At 44.8% G+C, this 21,145-nt stretch overlaps 1 protein-coding gene and 1 long non-coding RNA gene across 3 annotated transcripts in view; both read left to right on the top strand.

The window, feature by feature from the left end:
* LOC105921038 (LIM domain-binding protein 3) overlaps nt 1–17,591 on the top strand; it is a 33,746-nt gene extending 16,155 nt beyond the window's left edge. Inside the window, exons 5-12 of one of the 2 annotated variants that reach the window (XM_036126197.1) lie at nt 5,212–5,381; nt 6,509–6,557; nt 11,860–12,089; nt 13,178–13,544; nt 13,624–13,804; nt 16,608–16,728; nt 17,011–17,126; nt 17,202–17,591. In XM_036126197.1, coding sequence (XP_035982090.1) covers nt 5,212–5,381; nt 6,509–6,557; nt 11,860–12,089; nt 13,178–13,544; nt 13,624–13,804; nt 16,608–16,728; nt 17,011–17,126; nt 17,202–17,291 — 1,324 coding nt within the window. In that variant the 3' untranslated portion in view covers nt 17,292–17,591. Of the gene's footprint in view, nt 1–1,513; nt 1,703–5,211; nt 5,382–6,508; nt 6,558–11,859; nt 12,090–13,177; nt 13,545–13,623; nt 13,805–16,607; nt 16,729–17,010; nt 17,127–17,201 lie in introns of both variants that reach the window. The other variant, XM_036126198.1, reaches the window with a different exon arrangement.
* LOC118557093 lies at nt 1,737–4,628 on the top strand. Its single transcript, XR_004927585.1, has 2 exons — nt 1,737–2,381; nt 3,026–4,628. It is a non-coding gene; the product is annotated as an uncharacterized LOC118557093 (long non-coding RNA).
* Nucleotides 17,592–21,145: the final 3,554 nt, after the last annotated feature.

Below are 21,145 nucleotides of genomic sequence, written 5' to 3'. Positions count from 1 at the left end.
ACCGGTTACCATCAGAAGTCCACCAATCCAGAACCAGAGGCCATCTGTGTGTCAACAAACCTCCGTCTAACTGTAGATGTTCCCTGAATGTTGTAGTGGGTCTTCAGAGAACATCAGAGAACAACCAGCATCGTAGAGACCAGGGAACCAGGGATGTTCCAGAAGAACCAGGAAGTTCTGGTCCAGTTTACAGCAGGTTCAGGTTCTACAGAACCTCCCAGAGTTCTGATCATCATGTGGACCTGGAGAGAGGATGGAGCACCTGCAGACCTACCAGGACATGGACGTCCACCTGGACTGACAGGCTGGACCAGGAGAGCATTGATCAGAGAAGCAGGAGGACCGTGGTGGCTCTGGAGGAGCTGCAGAGACCCACAGCTCAGGTGGGACAATCTGTTGGTTATGAATACCACAAATCTGACCTTTATAGAGGACTGACAAGAAGAATGTCTTCACTAAAAGAAAGGTAGGGGAAGCCTTGTTGGCAGTTTGCTAGAAGTCTTGTAGGAGACAGAGCAAACATGTGGACGGTGATCTGATCAGAGGAGACGACATTTTCTATTAGGTTTTGCTGCATGATGGAATATTAAAACCCACCATCTCCACGGTGAAACATGGTGGTGGCAGCATCATGCTTTTCTTCAGCAGGGACAGGGAAACATGTCAGAGCTGCTGGGAAGATGGATGGAGATGAACCAGGACCATCCTGGAAGAAAACCTGTTAGAGGCTGCAGAAGATCTGAGACTGGGCTGGAGATTCAAACTTCCAGCAGCAGAACCACCCTGAACATGCAGCCAGAGAATTATGGGATGGTTTAGATCAGATCAGACTCATAGGTTAGAATGGCCTAGTCAAAGTTCAGACATGAATCCAACTGAGAATCCGTGTTGAAAACTGATATTCTTAGATATCCCAGAGGACTTGCAGTCAGAGGTGGTTCTCCAAAGATGCACACCACACTTTTCAGATTTATATCCGTAAATACCTCACAGTTCTGCTTTAACCCACTGAAGTCTGAGGTTGGGTGGTGATGGAATTAGAAAAGTAACTCTGTGACAGACGGGTCTGACCCGCTACAGCAGAACCAGAACCAGAACCAGCAGAACCAGAACCAGCAGAACCAGAACCAGCTCCGTTCTCCTGCTTTCAGCTTGTTGTCAGTTGTTTCTACAAAGACTCATCATTGGTTTTGGTTGTGGACAGTTTGGAACTAGAAGTCACAGCCTATGTATGCAAGGCGATCCAATCAGAGGAGAGGACATCGTCTGTCCTCTCCTCTGATTGGATCCCCCCCTGTCGTGTTCTGTTGGGTGTTTCTGAGGTTCTTCCACGCGGATGACAGTAAGAACCTGAATTCTGCTGAATGGACCGGGCCTGGTGTGTTTGCTGTGAGCATGGAGCTGCCTGGATGGTTCTTCTTCTTTTAAACACAAACCCGTCTACTCCACATCCTCCTCCAACCGTCCGTCCTGTCCTTCATCCCCTCCCTGTCCCCTCCGTCCCCCCCATCAGCGCCGGCTTCAGCCCCAGCGTGATGAAGGACACGTCCGTCTCCAGCCATAAGAGCATCGAGGTGACGGGTCCCGGCGGCAAGGCCACCATCATCCACGCCCAGTACAACACGCCCATCAGCCTGTACTCTCAGGACGCCATCATGGACACTATCGCCGGCCAATCACAGGCCAAGGGACACGATGCCGGGTAGGGACACCTCCTCATGCTGTCCTCCTCCTCCTCCTCCTCCTCTTCCTCCATTTAGTTGCTCTTTCTCCTCCTCTTTCTCCGTGAGGTTTTTACGGCGCTCATCTCCTGTAAAGTTTTATGTGTGTGAGATGAAGATGCTGATGTTGAATTTGTCCTCGTGTCTGGAGACGCAGCATCATGATGAGTCCAGTCTAGAGCAGCAGGATGAGAGCTTGTTGCTGTTTGGAGGCATCTGGGAACATCTGCAGGGCTTAAAACGAGCTGATGACGGGTTTATTGTCTGAGCTTCTCTTTCTCCATGTTTCCCTCTGACTTCCATCTGCTGGATGTTGATTAACCCAGAAATGATTCCTCCACCATTCAGCGTCTCCTTCTAATCTTCCTCTCCCTCCTGTTTCATGCTGAGACCTCCTTGTCAGATCAGATCTTGGGGGGGTTTCTTCCTGGGTTCTGGTTGTGTGAACCTTTGGAGCTCCAGCCTCTGGTTCTGGATGTTTGTTGCTCTCATTGATCATTTTCACTGTCAGAAGTCTGAGCGTCAACGTTTACCTCAGATATCAGGACATGTGAGACGGTTCTGATGTCCGCTGTTGGTTCAGTCCATTTTCTGTGTGTCTGGGACTTTTGGGTTGGAGCTGATGTTGCTGCTGGAGGAGATGTGGGGAAAGTCTTCTGTGTTAACCTTCCTATGGTGTTAGGGTTCCGACGGCATAAAAGCACTTCATACATTTGTTTTTTGAGTTGAAACTTTTTGACTTTGTCAGGGACTTCCATTTAAACAAAGTAAAATCTTTTTTTTTTTTTTTACTAAATTATAAAGTGCTCTGGTGAAAAAAATGACTTTTGTGGTGTTCGGGTCATTTGTGACCCGGTTAAAATTTTCTATTATAAAACAATAAAAAATGCCCAAAATTAAATCATGAACACACAGTCAACCAACAGCCTCTTCCTCCAACCACTTGAGCTTCATTTGGGGGCTTTTCTCTTTGCCTTTTTGCAAGAACAAACAAAGGGAGACATGTCCAGGCTTGTCAAGCCATTTGAGTGTAGAGGTGGTGACTTGCAGAGTACACATCTCCAATTCACAGGATGCAACAATGAGGAGAAGATATGCTGTTAAAACAAAGGCCCAGGGGCCACAAAAAAATATTAATACCAATCTTTTCATGGAAAAGGGAGCCCAACCAGCTAAACAAGAGTTAACAAAACATTGGATGATAAAAGATTGTTTTTAGGGTATTTTATGGCTGATTTAATACACAGGTCCAAAATGACCCGCTAACACTACGGATGGCAGCAGAAAGCTAACACCAGAGGAAGGTTAAACTTTCTGATGCTGCTGCTGATCACAATTGCCAAGTTTCTGTTAAATCACCTGGAAAGATGAGCGTGTCTGGAAAAGTATTGTTCATATTGGAGCGCCACCCATTACCATTCACCTCTAATCTGGACTCTTTATTATTAACACGTGGACATAAATGCAGCCCAAACTGTAGGGTGCACCCTATCAATATATGTATCAAAATATGCGTCTCTATCTTGAGATGTGTACTATTACTTTTCTTTGTGTTTCCAGTTACTATGGTGACATAATTAGCAAAAAAACATGGTAAAAAATCACATTGGAATGAGTGGAGTAATCAAAACCACTGTTTTTGAGCCTTCCCTGTGTTGTTTTATGTTGTCCTAAAACACGGTTTTATCTTTCAGTTTGTAGATACATCCGTCCTCTCTTCAGAAGTGGAGACCGTATGTTAACACTTGCTACAATTTCTTCAAAATGCGCCTCAAACCCCCACAAAGTTTGTGGGAAAATGTTAGAGTGCGATCACAGCTAACAGTTTTTTCCCCCACAAAATATAGATTTTTAACTCACCCTCACAGCCACAAATGTCGCTCCACAGTCGCCGTTTTTGCACAGTTTGTGGTCACGTCTTTCAGCTTTCATAGAATATATTCAGAATTGCTCTAGGTCTAGGTCCTATAGTTTTTTTTGTGAAGGCTATCCTAACTGCATGAAAGTCTCAGAATTGCACAGATTTTTTTCAATGCAATTTCTGTCCCAGCTTGCCCAGAAATGATGGAGCCATACATCATATTCACATTGTTAAATCTTTTACATCTAATGAAGTAAGGCTGTCGCTCACGGTTTGAACTATTTTTCAGATATCAATTACAGTTTTCATGTAGCGTACATTTGGTCTGGGCTTTATTTCTCATCTGCTCTCCCCAGAGGTCACCAGAGGTCACCAGAGGTCACTAGAGGTCACCAGAGGTCACTAGAGGTCAGCAGCCTCTCTCAGTGAAAACACATTTTTTAACTTATCTTCACTCTGGGGTCACCATTTTCAGTCAGTTTGGTGTCTTACAGTTCTGCTTTCAGAAAATATTTTTACTATCGCTGAAGGTCTTACAGTTTTCCCTAAACCCGTCCTGATCGTACAAAGCTAAAATAATAGAGTGGTGTCTCTATTTTTAATATAATGTGATCAGTTGTGTCAAATGCCTTTTTTAGTTCAACAAACAGACCAACTACAAACTTGTTTTTATCTATGAAGCTGCTGAATCCCTGCCAAGGCTGTTGATCTATAAGATCTAAATTCATGTTGACTTTTAGAAAATACTTTGTGTTTATCAATTAAGTTTTCCAGACTGTTAATAAAGAGTTTTTCTAAAATCATCAAAAATGTGTGGAAGCAGAGAAACAGTCTATAGTTGGTGAATTGGAGTCTATCTGCTAATTTTTGCAGTTTTCATTTTGTTTGGAAATTCACCGGTTTGGAAAGAGACAAAGGTTTAACAGTTGCATCAATAACTATTTTTACTGTTGCCAATAAATGTCATCACAGTCAGAGGAGCTTTTGTTTTTATTTACAGCTATGATTTCTCTCTCTTTCACTGCTGTGATAAAACATTGAACCTGTATTTTTTGTTGTGAGAACATCATTGCAGCGCTTCTTTATCCCAGGATCAGTTTTTTTCTGCTGGTTTCTGATTTTGATAGAAAACAAACACTATAATATCTCATTAAAACACAAGAGAAATGGCCTTTAATGAACATAAAGATGTAATCAGGATTCCTGACATACAAAAAGAGACAAGACCAAACAGAAACGTTCCTAAAATACGATACAGACTGACTAGAGATCCTAACGAGGCTGAGATCGACCCAGAATAAAGTCGAGAACCAGAGATAAAGGTTAAAGTGAAGAGAGAAACCCTGGGTGTTCTGATCCGTGTTCTTCTCCTTCTGAACATTTAATCAGCTGCTAATTAAACCTGGTTTCTCCTTTTTCTCCTCCTGCTCCGATCTTCAGAAGCTTCACTGTGTTTTCCTCTTTATGTCATTAAGCTCTAAACAGAACCCAACAGTTCTGGCAGCGTCGGCCTGAACTGTCGGGTTCAGGCGTCAGAACCTCCACGATTCAGAAAGCTCCTTCCCTGGCAGTCAGTGTTCTCATGTAGTGTCTCTCTGTGCCGACCCGCTTTGGTTCTGGGGGATCCAGCTGCAGTCCGGTGTCGGGTAAGGACCGGCTGGTGGACGGCACCTCCCCGGTCCATCAGGCGGTCCGGATCACAGAGAAGGACCAGGACCTGAATGACTGGGGCCGTCGCAGCACCAGCTCCCAGTCCAAGACCTTCCAGCTCCTGGCCCACATGACCCACACCGAGTCCTGTAAGTGCTTTGGCCGGTTCCTCTCAGTTAAATTATTAGAGTCATTATGACTTTAATGTTGGTCAGACTGGGTGCAGCTGAGATGTTTCAGATCCATCAGTTCCTGCTTTTAAGCTGCAGCTCATTAAACCCGTCGTGTGACTAATTGTGGACATTTAGTCTAGAAGCAGCATCCATAAAATGCTGAGGAGCAACATTCCTCTTGAAGAGATCTGCAGATTCCTTCACCTCCAGAGAAGAACATCATGAAACCCTCCAGGTAGTCTGGAGGAGTTCCAACAAGCAGCTTCAGTCGATCCCTCAGACGGTTCTGCATCCAGAACCATCATCCAGCCCCAGTAGAACCTTGTGGAGCAGGGATTGTTCTGGAGAACCTTCATCCTGCTCTACATCCAGGGTTACATTCACAGCCTTCGCTGAGCAGAGAGGAAGCCTGATGTTCTCCTCAGCAGGTTCAGTATCTCTGGGCTCAGAGGCTTCTGGGATGGACCACCATGGACCAGATGGGTCGGTTCTCCAGATGTTTGATGAAAACAGAGCATCCAGTCCCTGCAGCCAGACTCTGTGATGGTAGGAGGTGTTTTCATGAAAAATGGGACACGTTACGACCAGGAGCTCCTCGTGGTTTGGTGCCTTCAGCGCTGGAGGTGTTGGAGAAGAAGCACACAGCAAAAAGGAACTAAAAGTAAGTAAAACCTTCTCGAAATTAGTGCATTTGTCCTTGATTTGAGCAGCTAGATAAGATTATTTGCCAATGGAACGAGTATTTTGACCCTTAAAATTAGATAATTAGATAAATTTTAAATGCAAGAATCTTATTTCACTGGCAGATCATCTTATTTATCTGCTCAAATCAAGGACAAATACAACCATTTCAAGAAGATTTTACTTACTTTTAGTTTCCTTTTTGCAGTGCAGGAACTGAAACATTAACAAGAGGGACAACAGCTTCTGGGCTGCAGCTTAAACAGCAGGAAGAAACAAAGCAAGTGAGACGAAGCATGAACACCTTTATACTGTTTAAGGAAGGAATATGGAGACTAATGTTCTTCTGTTTCAGGGTTTATTCTACGACACATTTCTGTTTATTAAGCTTCTGAGAAACGTTCCTCGTGTTTGTGTTGCAGCTCTGCAGCATCAGCAGGAGGAGGAGGAGGAGGTGACGAGGAGGAGCAGGTAGGCTGACCCCGCCTCCTCACCTGAGCACAGTCCCCCATCCTCTGCACTCCCTCCCTGGATTCAGTCACCTCCTCTCCCCTCACTGGTCCTCCTCTGGTGTTTAACATGATTATCCCAGCAGGAACAAGCTGATCCTTCCTCCCACAGGTTCTCAGGAGGTTGGTTGGATCACTGATGGTGCCCCGCATGTTCTGGTTTTAATCAGGCTCCATTTAAACCAATCTACATGTAATGAGTAGGTTCCACCAGCAGGAGGAGCTGTAGGACTGATGACGTCTCTTTTGTGCACAGATTAAACAACAACCTGCAGGTTTGTTGTTGGGATTTAAAACACTGACAGCCAGAAAGATAAAAATCAAGTTAAAAATGTTTATGGAAAACTGGGAATAATCCATGAAATAGATTCAGGCTGATTTCAGATCCGGGCCTCTGGATCTGAATCCACTACAGGTGTGGAACCAAGAAGGAGACACAGCTGAGATTAATGAAAAATATTCTGTTGAATACCTAGACATCAGGAGGAAACAAAGAACTAAAAGTCCAGATTAAAGAGCTGTCTGGTTCTTGGTAGAGTTTTCCCTCTCTGTAATGGGCCCGTTCTTCTCTGGAGGTTCTGATCCATGAAAAGGTTCTTGTTCCTGTAAAAATCCAGCAGATGATACAGGCGTCTGACTTTCATGTTATAGTAAAACTCATTAAAAACATATAAGTCCGTTAGAAGAAAACAACAATTTATATTTTGTAATAAATGCAGAGACGTTCAGTAAAGAATAACAAACATTTGTTCTAATTACACCTTTCTCTTCCAACACGCCTCTGTTTCTGTGCTGCGTTCAGGAACCTTCTCTCATCGCTGCGTGATGGAAAACAAACATGTTTTTAGCACCAAACCCACCCTGACATGGTCTCCAGCATCAGTTGATAGAAATGAGATAGAAACTTCAGTCATGTTTGTAGTCCAGGACTCATGTTTGTAGTCCAGGACTCGTGTTTGTAGTCCAGGACTCATGTTTGTAGTCCAGGACTCGTGTTTGTAGTCCAGGACTCATGTTTGTAGTCCAGGACTTGGATTTGTAGTCCAGGACTCGGGTTTGTAGTCCAGGACTCATGTTTGTAGTCCAGGACTCGTGTTTGTAGTCCTGGACTCATGTTTGTAGTCCAGGACTTGGATTGTAGGTTTGTAGTCTAGGACTCGGGTTTGGAGTCAGGACTCGGGTTGTAGTCTAGGACTCGGGTTTGTGTCCAGGACTCATGTTTGTAGTCCTGGACTCATGTTTGTAGTCCAGGACTCGGGTTTGTAGTCTAGGACTCGGGTTTGTAGTCCAGGACTCGGGTTTGTAGTCTAGGACTCGGGTTTGTAGTCCAGGACTCGGGTTTGTAGTCCAGGACTCGGGTTTGTAGTCCAGGACTCATGTTTGTAGTCCAGGACTCGGGTTTGTAGTCTAGGACTCGGGTTTGTAGTCCAGGACTCGGGTTTGTAGTCTAGGACTCGGGTTTGTAGTCCAGGACTCGGGTTTGTAGTCTAGGACTCGGGTTTGTAGTCCAGGACTCGGGTTTGTAGTCCAGGACTCATGTTTGTAGTCCAGGACTAAGGTATGTAGTCCAGGACTCATGTTTGTAGTCCAGGACTCGGATTTGTAGTCCAGGACTCGGGTTTGTAGTCCAGGACTCGGGTTTGTAGTCCAGGACTCATGTTTGTAGTCCAGGACTCGGGTTTGTAGTCTAGGACTCGGGTTTGTAGTCCAGGACTCGGGTTTGTAGTCTAGGACTCATGTTTGTAGTCCAGGACTCATGTTTGTAGTCCTGGACTCATGTTTGTAGTCCAGGACTCGGGTTTGTAGTCCAGGACTCGGGTTTGTAGTCTAGGACTCGGGTTTGTAGTCCAGGACTCGGGTTTGTAGTCTAGGACTCGGGTTTGTAGTCCAGGACTCATGTTTGTAGTCCAGGACTCGGGTTTGTAGTCCAGGACTCGGGTTTGTAGTCCAGGACTCATGTTTGTAGTCCAGGACTCGGGTTTGTAGTCCAGGACTCGTGTTTGTAGTCCAGGACTCATGTTTGTAGTCCAGGACTTGGGGCTGAGTCAGATCCTCTTGCTGGCACCTCCAGGTTTACAGCTGTTCGTCGTCTCTGTGGTCATGTCTCCTGTTGCTCTAATTTAGTTTCCTCTGTGGATCTGTGGTTCTGGACTCTTGGACCTTTTCTGTTATGAAAAGTTCTTGTTCATCAGCGATCATCAGTTTCCTGTCGGGTTCTCTATTTCATCACACCGACGGACTGAAACATGAATATTGTTGTGTTTGGCTGATGTTTGCAGAATCAGAGGTCGTATCAACCTGAGGAGGAGAGACGTTTGTCTCTCCATCACCTGAAGGACCATGAAGATGGTTTAAAATCCTCTAAATGTTACAGGATGGTGGAAAACCTGCAGGAACACGTTGGCTGTAAATGACCCCAGTTTTCCTGCAGCCATTAGAGGCTGAAGCTGCAGAGAAATGTGCTGGTTCTGTTGGAGAACAGCTGAAACACCAGGGCCTCCCAGCCTGTTGCTCTGCAGCAGCTGCTGCTGCCTCCTCCTCTCCATCCACCCCCCCCCCCCTCACCAATGATGGATGGAGCTTTCTGTTCTCCCTGCACTTATTTAATCATGCCTCCATTACATCCCATCGATCCCGGCTGCATCGCTCTGAAGCAGCCTCCTGTCAGACTCCATCCTGCGTCCGATGACTCAACAGGAATCAATAGGAGCGCAGGTCGAGCTTTTATCCACCAATAAAGAGGCTGCAGCAGGGATGAGTGTCTCCCTGGGTGGAGGCTTTCCTTAAGCAATTGATTCACGGCTTCCAGGCCAAGAGAACTAGAGAAATCGCATCGACTTCCAGCTTAAAACACTAGAAATGACAATAAAACTGTTTTCTATTAAAACAATAGAAAACTGGAAAAAAACTCTAAGTTCATCCGTCTTGATATAAACACTAAATATATTCATTTATCTGCTGCCAGACGAGATGCAGCTGAATCAGAACAGAAGGAGGAAAGTGAGAAAAATGCAACAAGTGAAGAGTTCAGGGTCTAATATAAAGGTTTCCTTTCATTTTGTGGAAGGTTCAGCTTCTTCTCTGAATGTCCGCAGCAAAAGAAAACCTGAGATTGGATCAGAACCATTACAAATTACACTTTCTTTGGGTTCGGCCGTCTTTTGTTGTGGATTTAGAGGCTTTAAGGCAGGAAAGTATCAGCGTATAGCTGCTGGTTGGTTCAGTGTAGATAAGATGTTGCAGGATTCCTGTTGAAATGTTGCATCTCCTCAGAGAACTTCTTGTAAATCAAATAAGTCTTTCAGAGGTTCCCAGAACCAGACCCGGAGCTCCTAAGGAACAATTTTCCACTGAAGCAGAACCTCCTCCTTAAGGGGAACATTTGGAGGTCTGCTCTGGTTTCAGATGGTTTCTGCTCATTAGAAAAACTGTCAGGTCCGTTTTTTTCTCTCTGGTGTCCAGAGATTAGAGCAAATCGGCTGCTTGTTTGATTTATTGATGATAATTTATTGAATAAAGTGAACAGAAATGAACTGGAGGTGTGTTTAATCAGCACTAAAACCATCAGAAACAGTTCTAGCTTGTGATTCAGTCTGAAGGAGCAGCACAGAACCTCCTGATCCTTCCCGCCCTGTGGTCCAGACTGATGGAGGTGGGGGGGGGGGGGGGGGGACAGAGACGGCTGCTTCTCCTCTAACGTTCTGCCTGATTCTCTGATCCGTTTCATTTTGGTCGTGTGGAGCTGCGTTAGTGGTGGATCAGAGGTCATGGACTGGATGAAGGTTGAACGCCTCCTTCAGACTCTGAAATCTTTTTGCAGCCAGGACAGGAATTAAGATGATTTCCAGCTCTGCAGAGCTTGGATTTCAGCTGCTTTCACTCACTGATGGGACTTTATTAGATTCTGGACCACAGACGAGGAGGAGGGCAGAAATCCATCTGCTGGGAGGAGAATTGATGAAATTCCTCAATGCAAGAGAAAATGCATCTTTATCTTAGACGGCCAGTGACGGCTGGTCCCATTTTAACGTTACTGCTCCTCCACCCTCCCTGGAACAACCTGTAATCAGATTCCTCCTGCTGCTGCTACGGCTCCCAGTTTAGACTCAGTCCTGGAATATTCCTGACTCCCAGCACATCCGCCCGTCCTCTGATTGGACCGTTCTCCAGCTTTTCTATCAATGGAGCAATTTGCTGCTGTTGAGAAGGTCAAAGGTCGGCAGGAAAAACTGAAATAAAGCAGGAGACGTCAGAGAGTAAGGATGTGTTTGGTGGGAAGGCAGCTGCTTTGTCTGATGTTTGGTGGGAGTTTCCCTCTGGTCACATTTCAGGACCGCCATTAACTGGCCTAATGCAGCTGACGTTTCAGCACAGACGCCATCTTGGATGGGTCTCTCACTGACCCCAGTGCATTTATTTGTCGTGAGGAAGCTGTTTGCCCAACTCAAATTAATCATAATTACCTGTATTTTTATGCGATTCTGGTTTGTTACAAACAGCAGAGATGTGGGTATGATACAGGACGCTGTCACACATAAAAAGACATGTTTTAATTCTGAAATATGTCGTTTAAACAATGTCTTTCATAAATGTATGCTCTTCAACAGATGTATATGTGGTATGGGATATTATTAAATATGTAAATAAATACATAATTTCATGCTGAAATGCTTTGTTTTATGCTCTAATACAAAGAGACGTGTGGTATTACAAATTAATAAATGATAATTAATTAATAAATGATAGATTAATACATTTTATAGTTTAATAAAGAAAAGAGTTGGATGGTTTATTTGAATGTATTTCACTCTCATGTGTACAATCCTGAGCTGCTAGCCTAGCCTACGCCAGCCTAGAGCAGGAGAGACCCATCCAAGATGGCGGCGCCGCAGGATGCACTCCAGCGCTTAATGAGGCGTCCATGTATATAATGTCTACGAGTCTGCTGTAGGAAACGTGCTGCGTTTAAGTGCTCTACAGATAGTCAGTTATCAGGCCGTCGGCAGAGCTGAACTGATTAAAGACTCAGATCTGGGAACGATGGATTGATCTGGGTTTGTGCTCTTGGACTAGGGGGTACATTTACTGCTAGAGATGGGGTGGATGGATGGATGGATGATGGACGGATGAAGGATGGATGTGTAATCAGGACCCTGCATGATAAAGCAGAGGATCATCTGCTGGCTGTGAATGAGACGTCCTCCTTCTCAGAAGCATAATAAAGTTCTGCTGTAGATGTTGAACCTGGTTGTTGTCTCTTACAGCCAGTACCGAATGCCCCCACCCATGTACCAGGCTCCGCCCCCTCAGCAATACCAACCAATCCAACAGCAGTACCAACCAATGCCGCAGCAGTACCAACCAGTCCCACAGCACTACCAGCAGCCACCCCCACAACAAGCCCCGCCCACCCAGCAGAGCTCCATCCAGATCCCTGTTGGCTCCGCCCCCCCTAAGGTTGTCAGCACGGCCTGCATCTACCCCTCCCAGCCAGGTGAGGCTTAAATGATGCCTGAGGTCTTTTATCCCTTTAGCTGTTGGCTTTTTAAATCACTCCTGATAAAAAAAGTGCTTCCTGGAGTTCAGATAATATCCTGTAAAAATGTTTTAATGTCTTAATGTCTTGATTTTTGGGTGAGTGCCCACCATGGCTCCTTGGAGACAATCAAGTATTTCAGTTCAATAGTTTACCCAAAGTTTCTCTACTTGGACTTAAAAGAGTTTAGCCCCCAGGATATCCTGGATGTGATTGGGACCACTGATTGGAATATTATAGCAGCTGACATGCCAATGATGGCCACTGGGGGGCATACCTGGTGGCATCAGGAGCATAGAAGCAGAGATACTAGGCAGCTACCAGAGCCTCCATTCAGAGCAGTGAATGAAGGCCAGGGGTCCCCATCCCTGGTCCTTAGGGTCCTTTGAGCTTGATGCCACACATTCAATTTAAACGTTTGAGTTTTTAACAGATCCCAGCAGAAGTTGCTGTCTTGGTGAGAATGTTGCATGAATCAGGTGTGTAGGAACGAGACGTCTAGAACAGGGATGTCATTAGTTATGACTTACCTTTGTCATTCAATGGCTTTTCCTTCATTTCTATGACTTTCCACATTCCAGCTACACAGTGAAGACATCAAAACTACGACTCAACAGTTCACAGAATTATGTATGAAACACAAAATTGTGAAATAACTAAAATAAATAATGTATATTTGAGCTGTGTCTAAAGCTCAAATATACACACTGTGCAAGCTGTACCGTCATAGGTACTAATAAAAATAAAGGCAAACTGCTGAATGAGAAGGTGAGTCCTAGCTGGTGGTGTACAGCCAGAACCGGGTCACATTGGGGGGGTTGTGTGAGACTAGGTGGTACTGGTCACTATTCCTCCTGTTTAGTATTTTATCATACAGTACGACATCCGGAAATGTGTTTTTGTGTGAAAAGGTTTTGTACTAACAATAATTGCTCTATTATCTATTGTCTTTTGTCACCCAATATAAAGTTTTATTTTATAGATAATGATTAATACCACACTGTTGACGTCATGATCTGTTTCAACAATACTGCCTCCGGTTTCAGCTCCAGTCCCCAACCACCCCCCACCTCCAGGGGGCGCCCCTGCCCCGCCTCCTTCTGCTCCTGCTATGGACTCCGGCACCTCCGGCAGACCGCCGTGGGTGACCGACACCAACTTCGCCGATAAGTTTGACCCCGGTAAGACGACCACCTCCTCCATGAAGGTTCAGCCGCTTCCCCAAGGAGCCCCTCCCCCACCGACCTACATCCCTAACCCCTCACCCGCTGGACCGGCGGCTCCCAGCCCCGCCCCAGTCACGCCTAGCCCCGCCCCTTTCCTTCCTGTGGCGAGGGGCGTGGCCCAGAGAGCAGAGCGGTTTGCCGCCAGCAGCCGTACGCCGCTGTGTTCGGCCTGCAACAGTGTCATCAGGTACCTGCCGTCCGCTGCCACCGCTTTGTTTACCCTCTGCTACAGACTGACGGTGTGAACGTGTCGCTGTCGTCCTCAGGGGGCCCTTCCTGGTGGCCCTCGGCAGGTCCTGGCACCCCGAGGAGTTCAACTGTCACTACTGCCACGTGTCCCTGGCCGACGTCAGCTTCGTGGAGGAGCAGAACAACGTTTACTGTGAGAACTGCTACGAGGAGTTCTTCGCTCCGACCTGCGCTCGCTGCAACACCAAGATCATGGGGGTGAGACCGATGCGTCGGGGGGAAGACTCCAGCAATGCCTGAAGTACCAGGAACTCAGTAGTCAGTAGTGTTAGGGTCATGATGAAGAGTCACCAGGGTCTTCAGGGTCAGATCTGGCTTCAGCTTGTAGCAAAGCCAGATCTGACCGTCTCCAAGCTCCCTGGGAGTCGGTGAGATTCTGCCAGAGACGTTTGGGTCTCGTTGAGACAGACGCCTCAGCTGTGGTCGTATAAAGGCCAAGTTCCACCGGCTCGTTATGGCTCTGTTCACTTTCAAGTGTTTCAGGAGCAGAAACTGTTTTATTGCAAACAAGGGAACTAAAAGTAAAATCTTCCTGAAATTAGAGTATTTCCTTGATTTGAGCAGGTAAATTAGATTATTTCCCAATGGACTAAGATTTTCTCCTTAAAACAGGAACAAAATCGTCTCTGTCATCTTATTTCAGTGCAGTTTATCTAATTGTCTTACTTTAGGTGTAGAACTACTCATTCCATTTGCAAAATAGTCTTATTTACCTGCTCAAACCAAGGAAAAATACACTAATTTCAAGAAAATTTTACTTTTAGTTTGGTTCTGTTTTTTTACTCTGTCCCCCCCCAACGCCCGCCGTTAGGGGGGGACAAACGGGTCAGTTGTCCCAGGCCCAGGACAGAGGGGGGGGGGGGGGGGGCAAAACTGACACTCTGACTGATCATTTTAATGGTCAGTCAGAGTGTCAGTCAGTCAGCGCATGCTGACTGACTGACACTCTGTGTCACGGCACTCTGCTGGTCCCCCTCCCCTCTCGTACATAGCTCAGCGGCCCCAGCCAATCAGCACGCAGGCTCAGCCTGGCCCGCCCACTCAACTGTTTCTCACAAACAACCGCGCTGCTGCTGATCAGACTCGAAGAGAGAGAGAGACTGCAGGAGCAGAAAAACAGAAGAGACCTTTTGGCTCTATTTTAATACCTTAAATGAAATCAAGCTGTATGTTTTGTAAAAATCCGGTTAAATTCAGTGGAAACACAACAAATTTATCTAAACACGTGAAAAATCATGAGCAGGAAAACGTCGAGCGACAGAAACGGAGAGGAGATGAAAGTTCTCTGATTACCCCGACAGACCCACAGACTGACATCAGTGACTGAGGCGTTTCAGGCCTCCAGAGAACATCCAGGTAGAGCAGAGTGGTCATCTTCAGCAGCAGTTCATGTTAACTTTCAAAGTAGATATTATATATCATATGTTACTGGAGCCCATACAGAAAATGTAATTAAGACCTTGAAAGAACCCAGTACATATATCCTATTAAAAAGTGTTATTTAAGATAAAATAACATTAGCTAATCCTTTATTTATCCCACGACGGGGAAATTTATAGGATTAAAGCAACAGGCAGGTGCACACAACACTGACAAAATTACATAAGGATTGAAAGATATAAGAGGTGGATTAGGAAAAAAACACTATGAACATAACATTATTATTATTTAATTGTAATAATAAAATAAAAATCACAAAACCCGAAAGGTCAACAGTTTCATGATACATCAAGCTTAGGGACCGGCTAATATACAGCAGGTCAAAAAAGGCCATATTTTGGCTGCAGTGCTGCTGTTCTCTGATGAAGAAAAGATCAACTAGTGCACTAAATTCAATAGATGGGTTGAAAATATCCAGTATAAAATACAGAGATTTCCAGGGCATGAAGTATACAGTTAAGTTAATTTTTTTTGGTGTGTTTGTGTGTGTGTGTGTGTGTGTGTGTGTGTGTGTATGTGCGTGTGTGTGTGTGTGTGTGTGTGTGTGTGTGTGTGTGTGTGTGTGTGTGTGTGTGTGTGTGTGTGTGTGTGTGTGTGTGTGTGTGTGTGTGTGTGTGTGTGGGTGGATGTGTGGGTGGGTGGGTGCCCACCATGGCACCCACCCACCCACCCATGGCACCCGCCCATGGCACCCGCCCGGGACACTGCGTTGTCCCGGGCCCTAGCAAAGCTGTCAGCTGGCCTGGATAGATAGATAGATAGATAGATAGATAGATAGATAGATAGATAGATAGATAGATAGATAGATAGATAGATAGATAGATAGATAGATAGATAGATAGAAAGATGGATAGATAGATAGACACACATACACAAAGGAAAACAATATGCTTTAAAAAGTGCCACGTTCACTCAGACAGAACATTTCCTAAAGTTGAACACAAGCATATTATCTCGGGCATACCACAAACAACGTCTATAAAATATTATCCATATTCTCGCACATTTCTTTAAAGTGACAACAGGGGGGCTAAAGCAACACCCAGGAGGCGTTTTCCTCCTCCAGGCCTTACCAGGCCGGAGGAATCACTAAACCAGACAAAGATAATCTGAGCAGGGAGGAGTCAAATAACGGGCGAAAACGGGCAGTAGAACCGCCAGACGCAGCCCAAGTTAAAGTTAAAATGACCAAAAGATCAATGCTGGACTAATTAGCCCCATGATTAGGCTAAAAATACGCATAATCTTTGTTGACCATAACTTTAAAGACATGAGGGCTGGAGGCTCAGTGAGCAGCTCTGAGACAGTAACTGGGCTCAGGATGGAGCCCTGAGGTCCTCTAGAGGTAGACGAGCCGAAGATCACAGGGCTTTGGTGTTATGAAGATTTTAGTTTTTATTTGTTTATTGAGCATGTTTTATGAACACAGACTGTAGACAGGGGGCGCCACTGAGGGGAGGCTGAGGTAAACGTTAACGTTAATCCTGGTTTAAAGTTTCTTCTGTAATCATTGATGTTCTGGTGGCCGTGAATTGACGTCCACATGCTCCGTGTGCTGCAGGAGGTGATGCACGCCCTGCGGCAGACGTGGCACACCACCTGCTTCGTCTGTGCCGCCTGTGGGAAACCGTTCGGCAACAGCCTGTTCCACATGGAGGACGGAGAACCGTACTGTGAGAAAGGTACGTGATGTCGTCCTGAAGCCAGAACACCGAGAACCAAACACAGACCGGGAGTCGAATGCATGCGTACTGTCCAGAGAGGGAGGAGGTCATTGGTTTTGGACTTAGCCGGTCCTAGATGGGAACCTGAGGGGGGGAACAGGGAACCGTCATGGAGGTTACTGAGTTATTGAATGGTGACCTGGCTGAGATTTGAAATATGTTCCACCTGAAAACCAGAGCAGCTGATTGTTTTCCAGCTTTTCTTAAAATCTGAACCTTCCCTCCTTCGTGTGTCTGCAGACTACATCTCCCTCTTCAGCACCAAATGTCACGGCTGCGACTTCCCCGTGGAGGCTGGAGACAAATTCATCGAGGCTCTGGGTCACACCTGGCACGACACCTGCTTCGTGTGCGCGGTGAGAGCCCGGTTCTGTTCGGGGGTTCTGGTCGCGGTTCTGGTTCTGTCACTCTAACTGCTGCTGTCGCTGCAGGTCTGCCATGTGAACCTGGAGGGTCAGCCCTTCTACTCCAAGAAAGACAAGCCTCTGTGCAAGAAGCACGCTCACGCCATCAACGTGTAGACCCTCGGCTGGCGGAGCCCCGCGGCCCCCAGCTGGACGCTGCCGCGCTAACCGGGCCGGAAACTCACGGATTTGGGTTTATTTGTGCGTTACTGATGTTGAAACGATGCTGCCTGGTGGTTCTGCTTCCAGACAGGAACTCCTGCTGTTGTCTGGCTGAGTTACATCAGAGCGCCGTTCAGTTCAGACACAGCCAGGTTCACGCTAAAGCAAAACGGCACAGCAGACAGAAAAATAACTTTTTACTTTTAGTTGTTTATTGAACTTTGATGTTTTCTCCACAAAAATCTTATTCATTCTAAATACAAAACATGACTTTTGTTTTTCCCATGATGAAATTCATCATAATTTAATAATGAAGAATGTTTTTTAATTAATCAGCAGATGTGCCTGTTTGACTCGTTGAGGTTAATTTTAACTTATTATTGTATAAAGGTTGAGTTTAGCAGAAACGTTGTTTTTCAAAGCAGCAGCAGGTCCATTTGTGGAGCTTTAATGTTTTGAGATCTCTAAATCTGATGACGATCCCTGAACTAAACAGCATCACATCAGGGTTCTTTCACCAACTGTCTGCTGTTTTTAGGAAGGGAGGCTGGCAGCAGATTGATCCAGAAACTACCAACAGATGCAGCTTTACTCGTGTCTCTGCAGCAGCTTCATCTCAGAGCTCAAACAGGGACGTTTATGGTCCCTGATGTCAGCCAAAAGGGAAAATTTTCATTTATAAAATCTGCTTGTTTGTGGATCAGAGTCAACTCTCAGTCCAGTCACAGTTAGAGGACTCAACACATCCAGAGTAGGAGTACAAAGACAGAAATGACTGAGAAAAGGAGACATGAAGAGATCAAAACAACCAGAAAACGTCCAAAACGAGACAGAATAGTTACAACCTGGTCAAAAATGAACTAATCCTCTTCAGGCTGTTTTCTCTGAGCACAGAGCTGCTGTTCCTGCAGGTGAAGCTGCTGCAGAATCTCAGAGGGAAGTGATGAAGTCCATCCTCCTTCACCATATTTCTTCTTCTTTTATATTTATTGATGCTTCAGACGGTTTGATGTTCATGGAAAGGTGGATTTATCCTCACTGGGGATGTTTGGCTTCACTAAATTTTATCTGGAGTGTTGTTTTTATTAGATTTTTTGTAAGTAAACTGTAAACCTTATGACCCAGATCATGTTTAATGGGTCTGTTTACACTGCAGAACTTCAGAACAACCTTCACTAAATCACAAGGTTATGGTTCAGGTTGAGATACATGAAGGTATGCTTGGTCGGTTTTAACTAAATCTGCAGAAGAACCTGGTTTCAGCAGATTTGGGGAACATGAGTTTCATCCATTCATCCATTTTCTGACATGCTTATCCCTTGTGGGGCCGTGAGGGGGTGCTGGTGCTTATCTTCAGCTGTCAAAGGGCGAGAGGTGAAGTACACCCTGGACAGGTCGCCAGTCTATCGCAGAAGTTTCACTGCAAATGTGGAATTTAGGCAAATCTGAGTCTGTTCATTCAGAATCTGGAGAAAAATACAATCATGGCACCAGTTTCAGGATGGAAAGAGTCAGAGTGGGACTGGGAGATTATTATTTTAGACCGGAGAGACAGTGCAACTACAAATAATGCGTTTTAGCAGCCCCTGGTGGCCAGTTGAGGAACAGCACTCAAACAAGTTTGTAATTCATTTGTGCTGCTGTAATAGTCTGGTTCCACCAGAACCTGTGTTATTATTAGCCACATTAACCTCCAGTAGCCTTACACCTACACAGAGGAGTAATGGTCGGGGGGGGGGGGGGGGGGGGGGTGACCCTGGTTTGTTTTGTTACTTCACTGTTTATTAGCTAGCTAAGTCATTAGCTTATCATCATATTTAGTTGATTGTTACCGTAGCAGAACGGAGCAAAAGTGCATCTCAACAGATAAACTCAGACTGCCAGAACCCCGACATCTGGCCTGTCTGTGTCTGCGAAGCTAATATTTAACCAGATATAACTAGCTTATGTCGCCCGGGAGGTTAACTACTTCACAGTTGCAGATACAGGAGATTTAATGACCTTCTCACATTGTTCTCAAACATCAGTGTCGTAGTGTTAGCTTATAGTGTTATCTTGTCTCGATATATTGTAGCGATAGCTAGCCCTTGGCATCATTCAGCATTGAGATTTTAATTGTCCGTCTGCGTTTAAAGGAATGTTCCTCTTTTATTATCTAGCTGAACTCAACACGTTTGCAGAGTTTTAACTTCCAACAGCTGATCATCGTTGCTGATCATCGATTTAGCTGCACATAAGGACTTTTGAATAAGTCAATGTTTTGGTATTGGTAATGTGGAAACAGATTATCAATTATTTTGACAACCCTAGTATCGATCATGGGCTGTGATGTAATTCAGGAGCATTAACCAATGCTTTGATTCAGTTTGAAAGTAATTTTGACTTTATCTCTCCTACGAGTTTAGTAAAATAAATGGTTGGTATCTTCTGCTATGACAACACAGCTGTCACTGCCAACCTTCTGGTGGGTTTGTAAGTCTTTAGTTCATCTTTAATTTTATGTTAATGTGCTGAGTTAAGACTAAGTTTTTACAGAAATCATGATAAACTGCACAATTTGCAAAGTTTTACTGTGAGAAGTTGTTGGACTTATATTATTATACACATAAAGCTCTTTATAGCAGCATCTAGTGGCCCCTAATGAAACTACAGCAACACAGAACAATAAAAAAAATATGTCAAATCTTTTTTTTTTCCCGTCTTTGATGAAGAGCAATATTTTAACTGGAAAAGCAAAACATTTTTCTGTGCTGGGTCTCTTTTTGGGCAGCGCAAACTTAGATTTATTGTGAAGACGTTGTGGCAGTACCTTCAACAGCCACAGGTGTCGCCAGAATCAACCTGAACTGCTGGAAAAAGATTTTAGCCACAGCAGAGTTTCTCACACAACCAGGCTGAATCTTCTTCTTTAATGTAAATTTGAAGGAATATTTGTACCTTTTTGTCCTGTTTTAGGGCAACATAAACAATCTGAAGTTTTGCAGTGTGAACGAACTCTCAGATTAACTGAATGTATGATGCATATTTTTTAGAGGTTTGTTTTGTCCGCAGAGTTTCTGTGGATGATATTAAAGCGTTCAGAGTGAATTGTGCCTTTTTAATTAGCAGCTTTGTGATGCGTTCATGTCTAAAGTTCATCTCCCCACCGGTACTTGGTCTGTGTACAGTTTTTACTCTGTATCGTCCTTTTATACATTTGGTTTTTGTGTGTGAATGTGTGCATGCAGAGCAGTTTGTGGCAGCATGTCAGTGTTAGTTTAGCGTGACAGAAAGAGAAGCGCTAACCTCACAGTTTACTGAATCTAAGGAGTGTTCACAGTTTGAAGATTTTGATTTTTAATTAATAAGCTGCTTCATCACATGTTTAACAAGTTGTGGAGAATTGTTTGTTCTGCAGGCTGAATAAAGTGAGCACCTCAAACACAATCATCTGTTTATTTCATGCTTTGATCTGACTCAAACACATTTAATGCATTAGGAAGGTTATTGTGAAACAATTGATCTTAGATTTATTCTTAAATACATTAAAAATTAGTTATAGTTTCTGTTGACCGGCTTTTAAACCTTTACAGAGTTCCTCTTTCTGATTTCTGTAACCATGACTAAACTCTGACTAAATTGTTGCAACATGAGCAACAGAAGCAGCTGAAAACCTAAAATCATAATTATTCAGCCATGGGCGTAACGGATGGGGGTTCAGGTGGGACATGCCCCACCCAAACTTCCAAATCTGTGCCCTTAATCTTTTATTTACGTGTGGTAATGTGTTTTTCCGAGGCGTCTTTAAATGCATCATGATCAAACAGTGG

The sequence above is a fragment of the Fundulus heteroclitus genome, chromosome 22, assembly GCF_011125445.2.
Source record: "Fundulus heteroclitus isolate FHET01 chromosome 22, MU-UCD_Fhet_4.1, whole genome shotgun sequence".
NCBI lineage: Eukaryota > Metazoa > Chordata > Actinopteri > Cyprinodontiformes > Fundulidae > Fundulus > Fundulus heteroclitus.
This window is presented reverse-complemented; position numbering and strand designations above follow the sequence as displayed.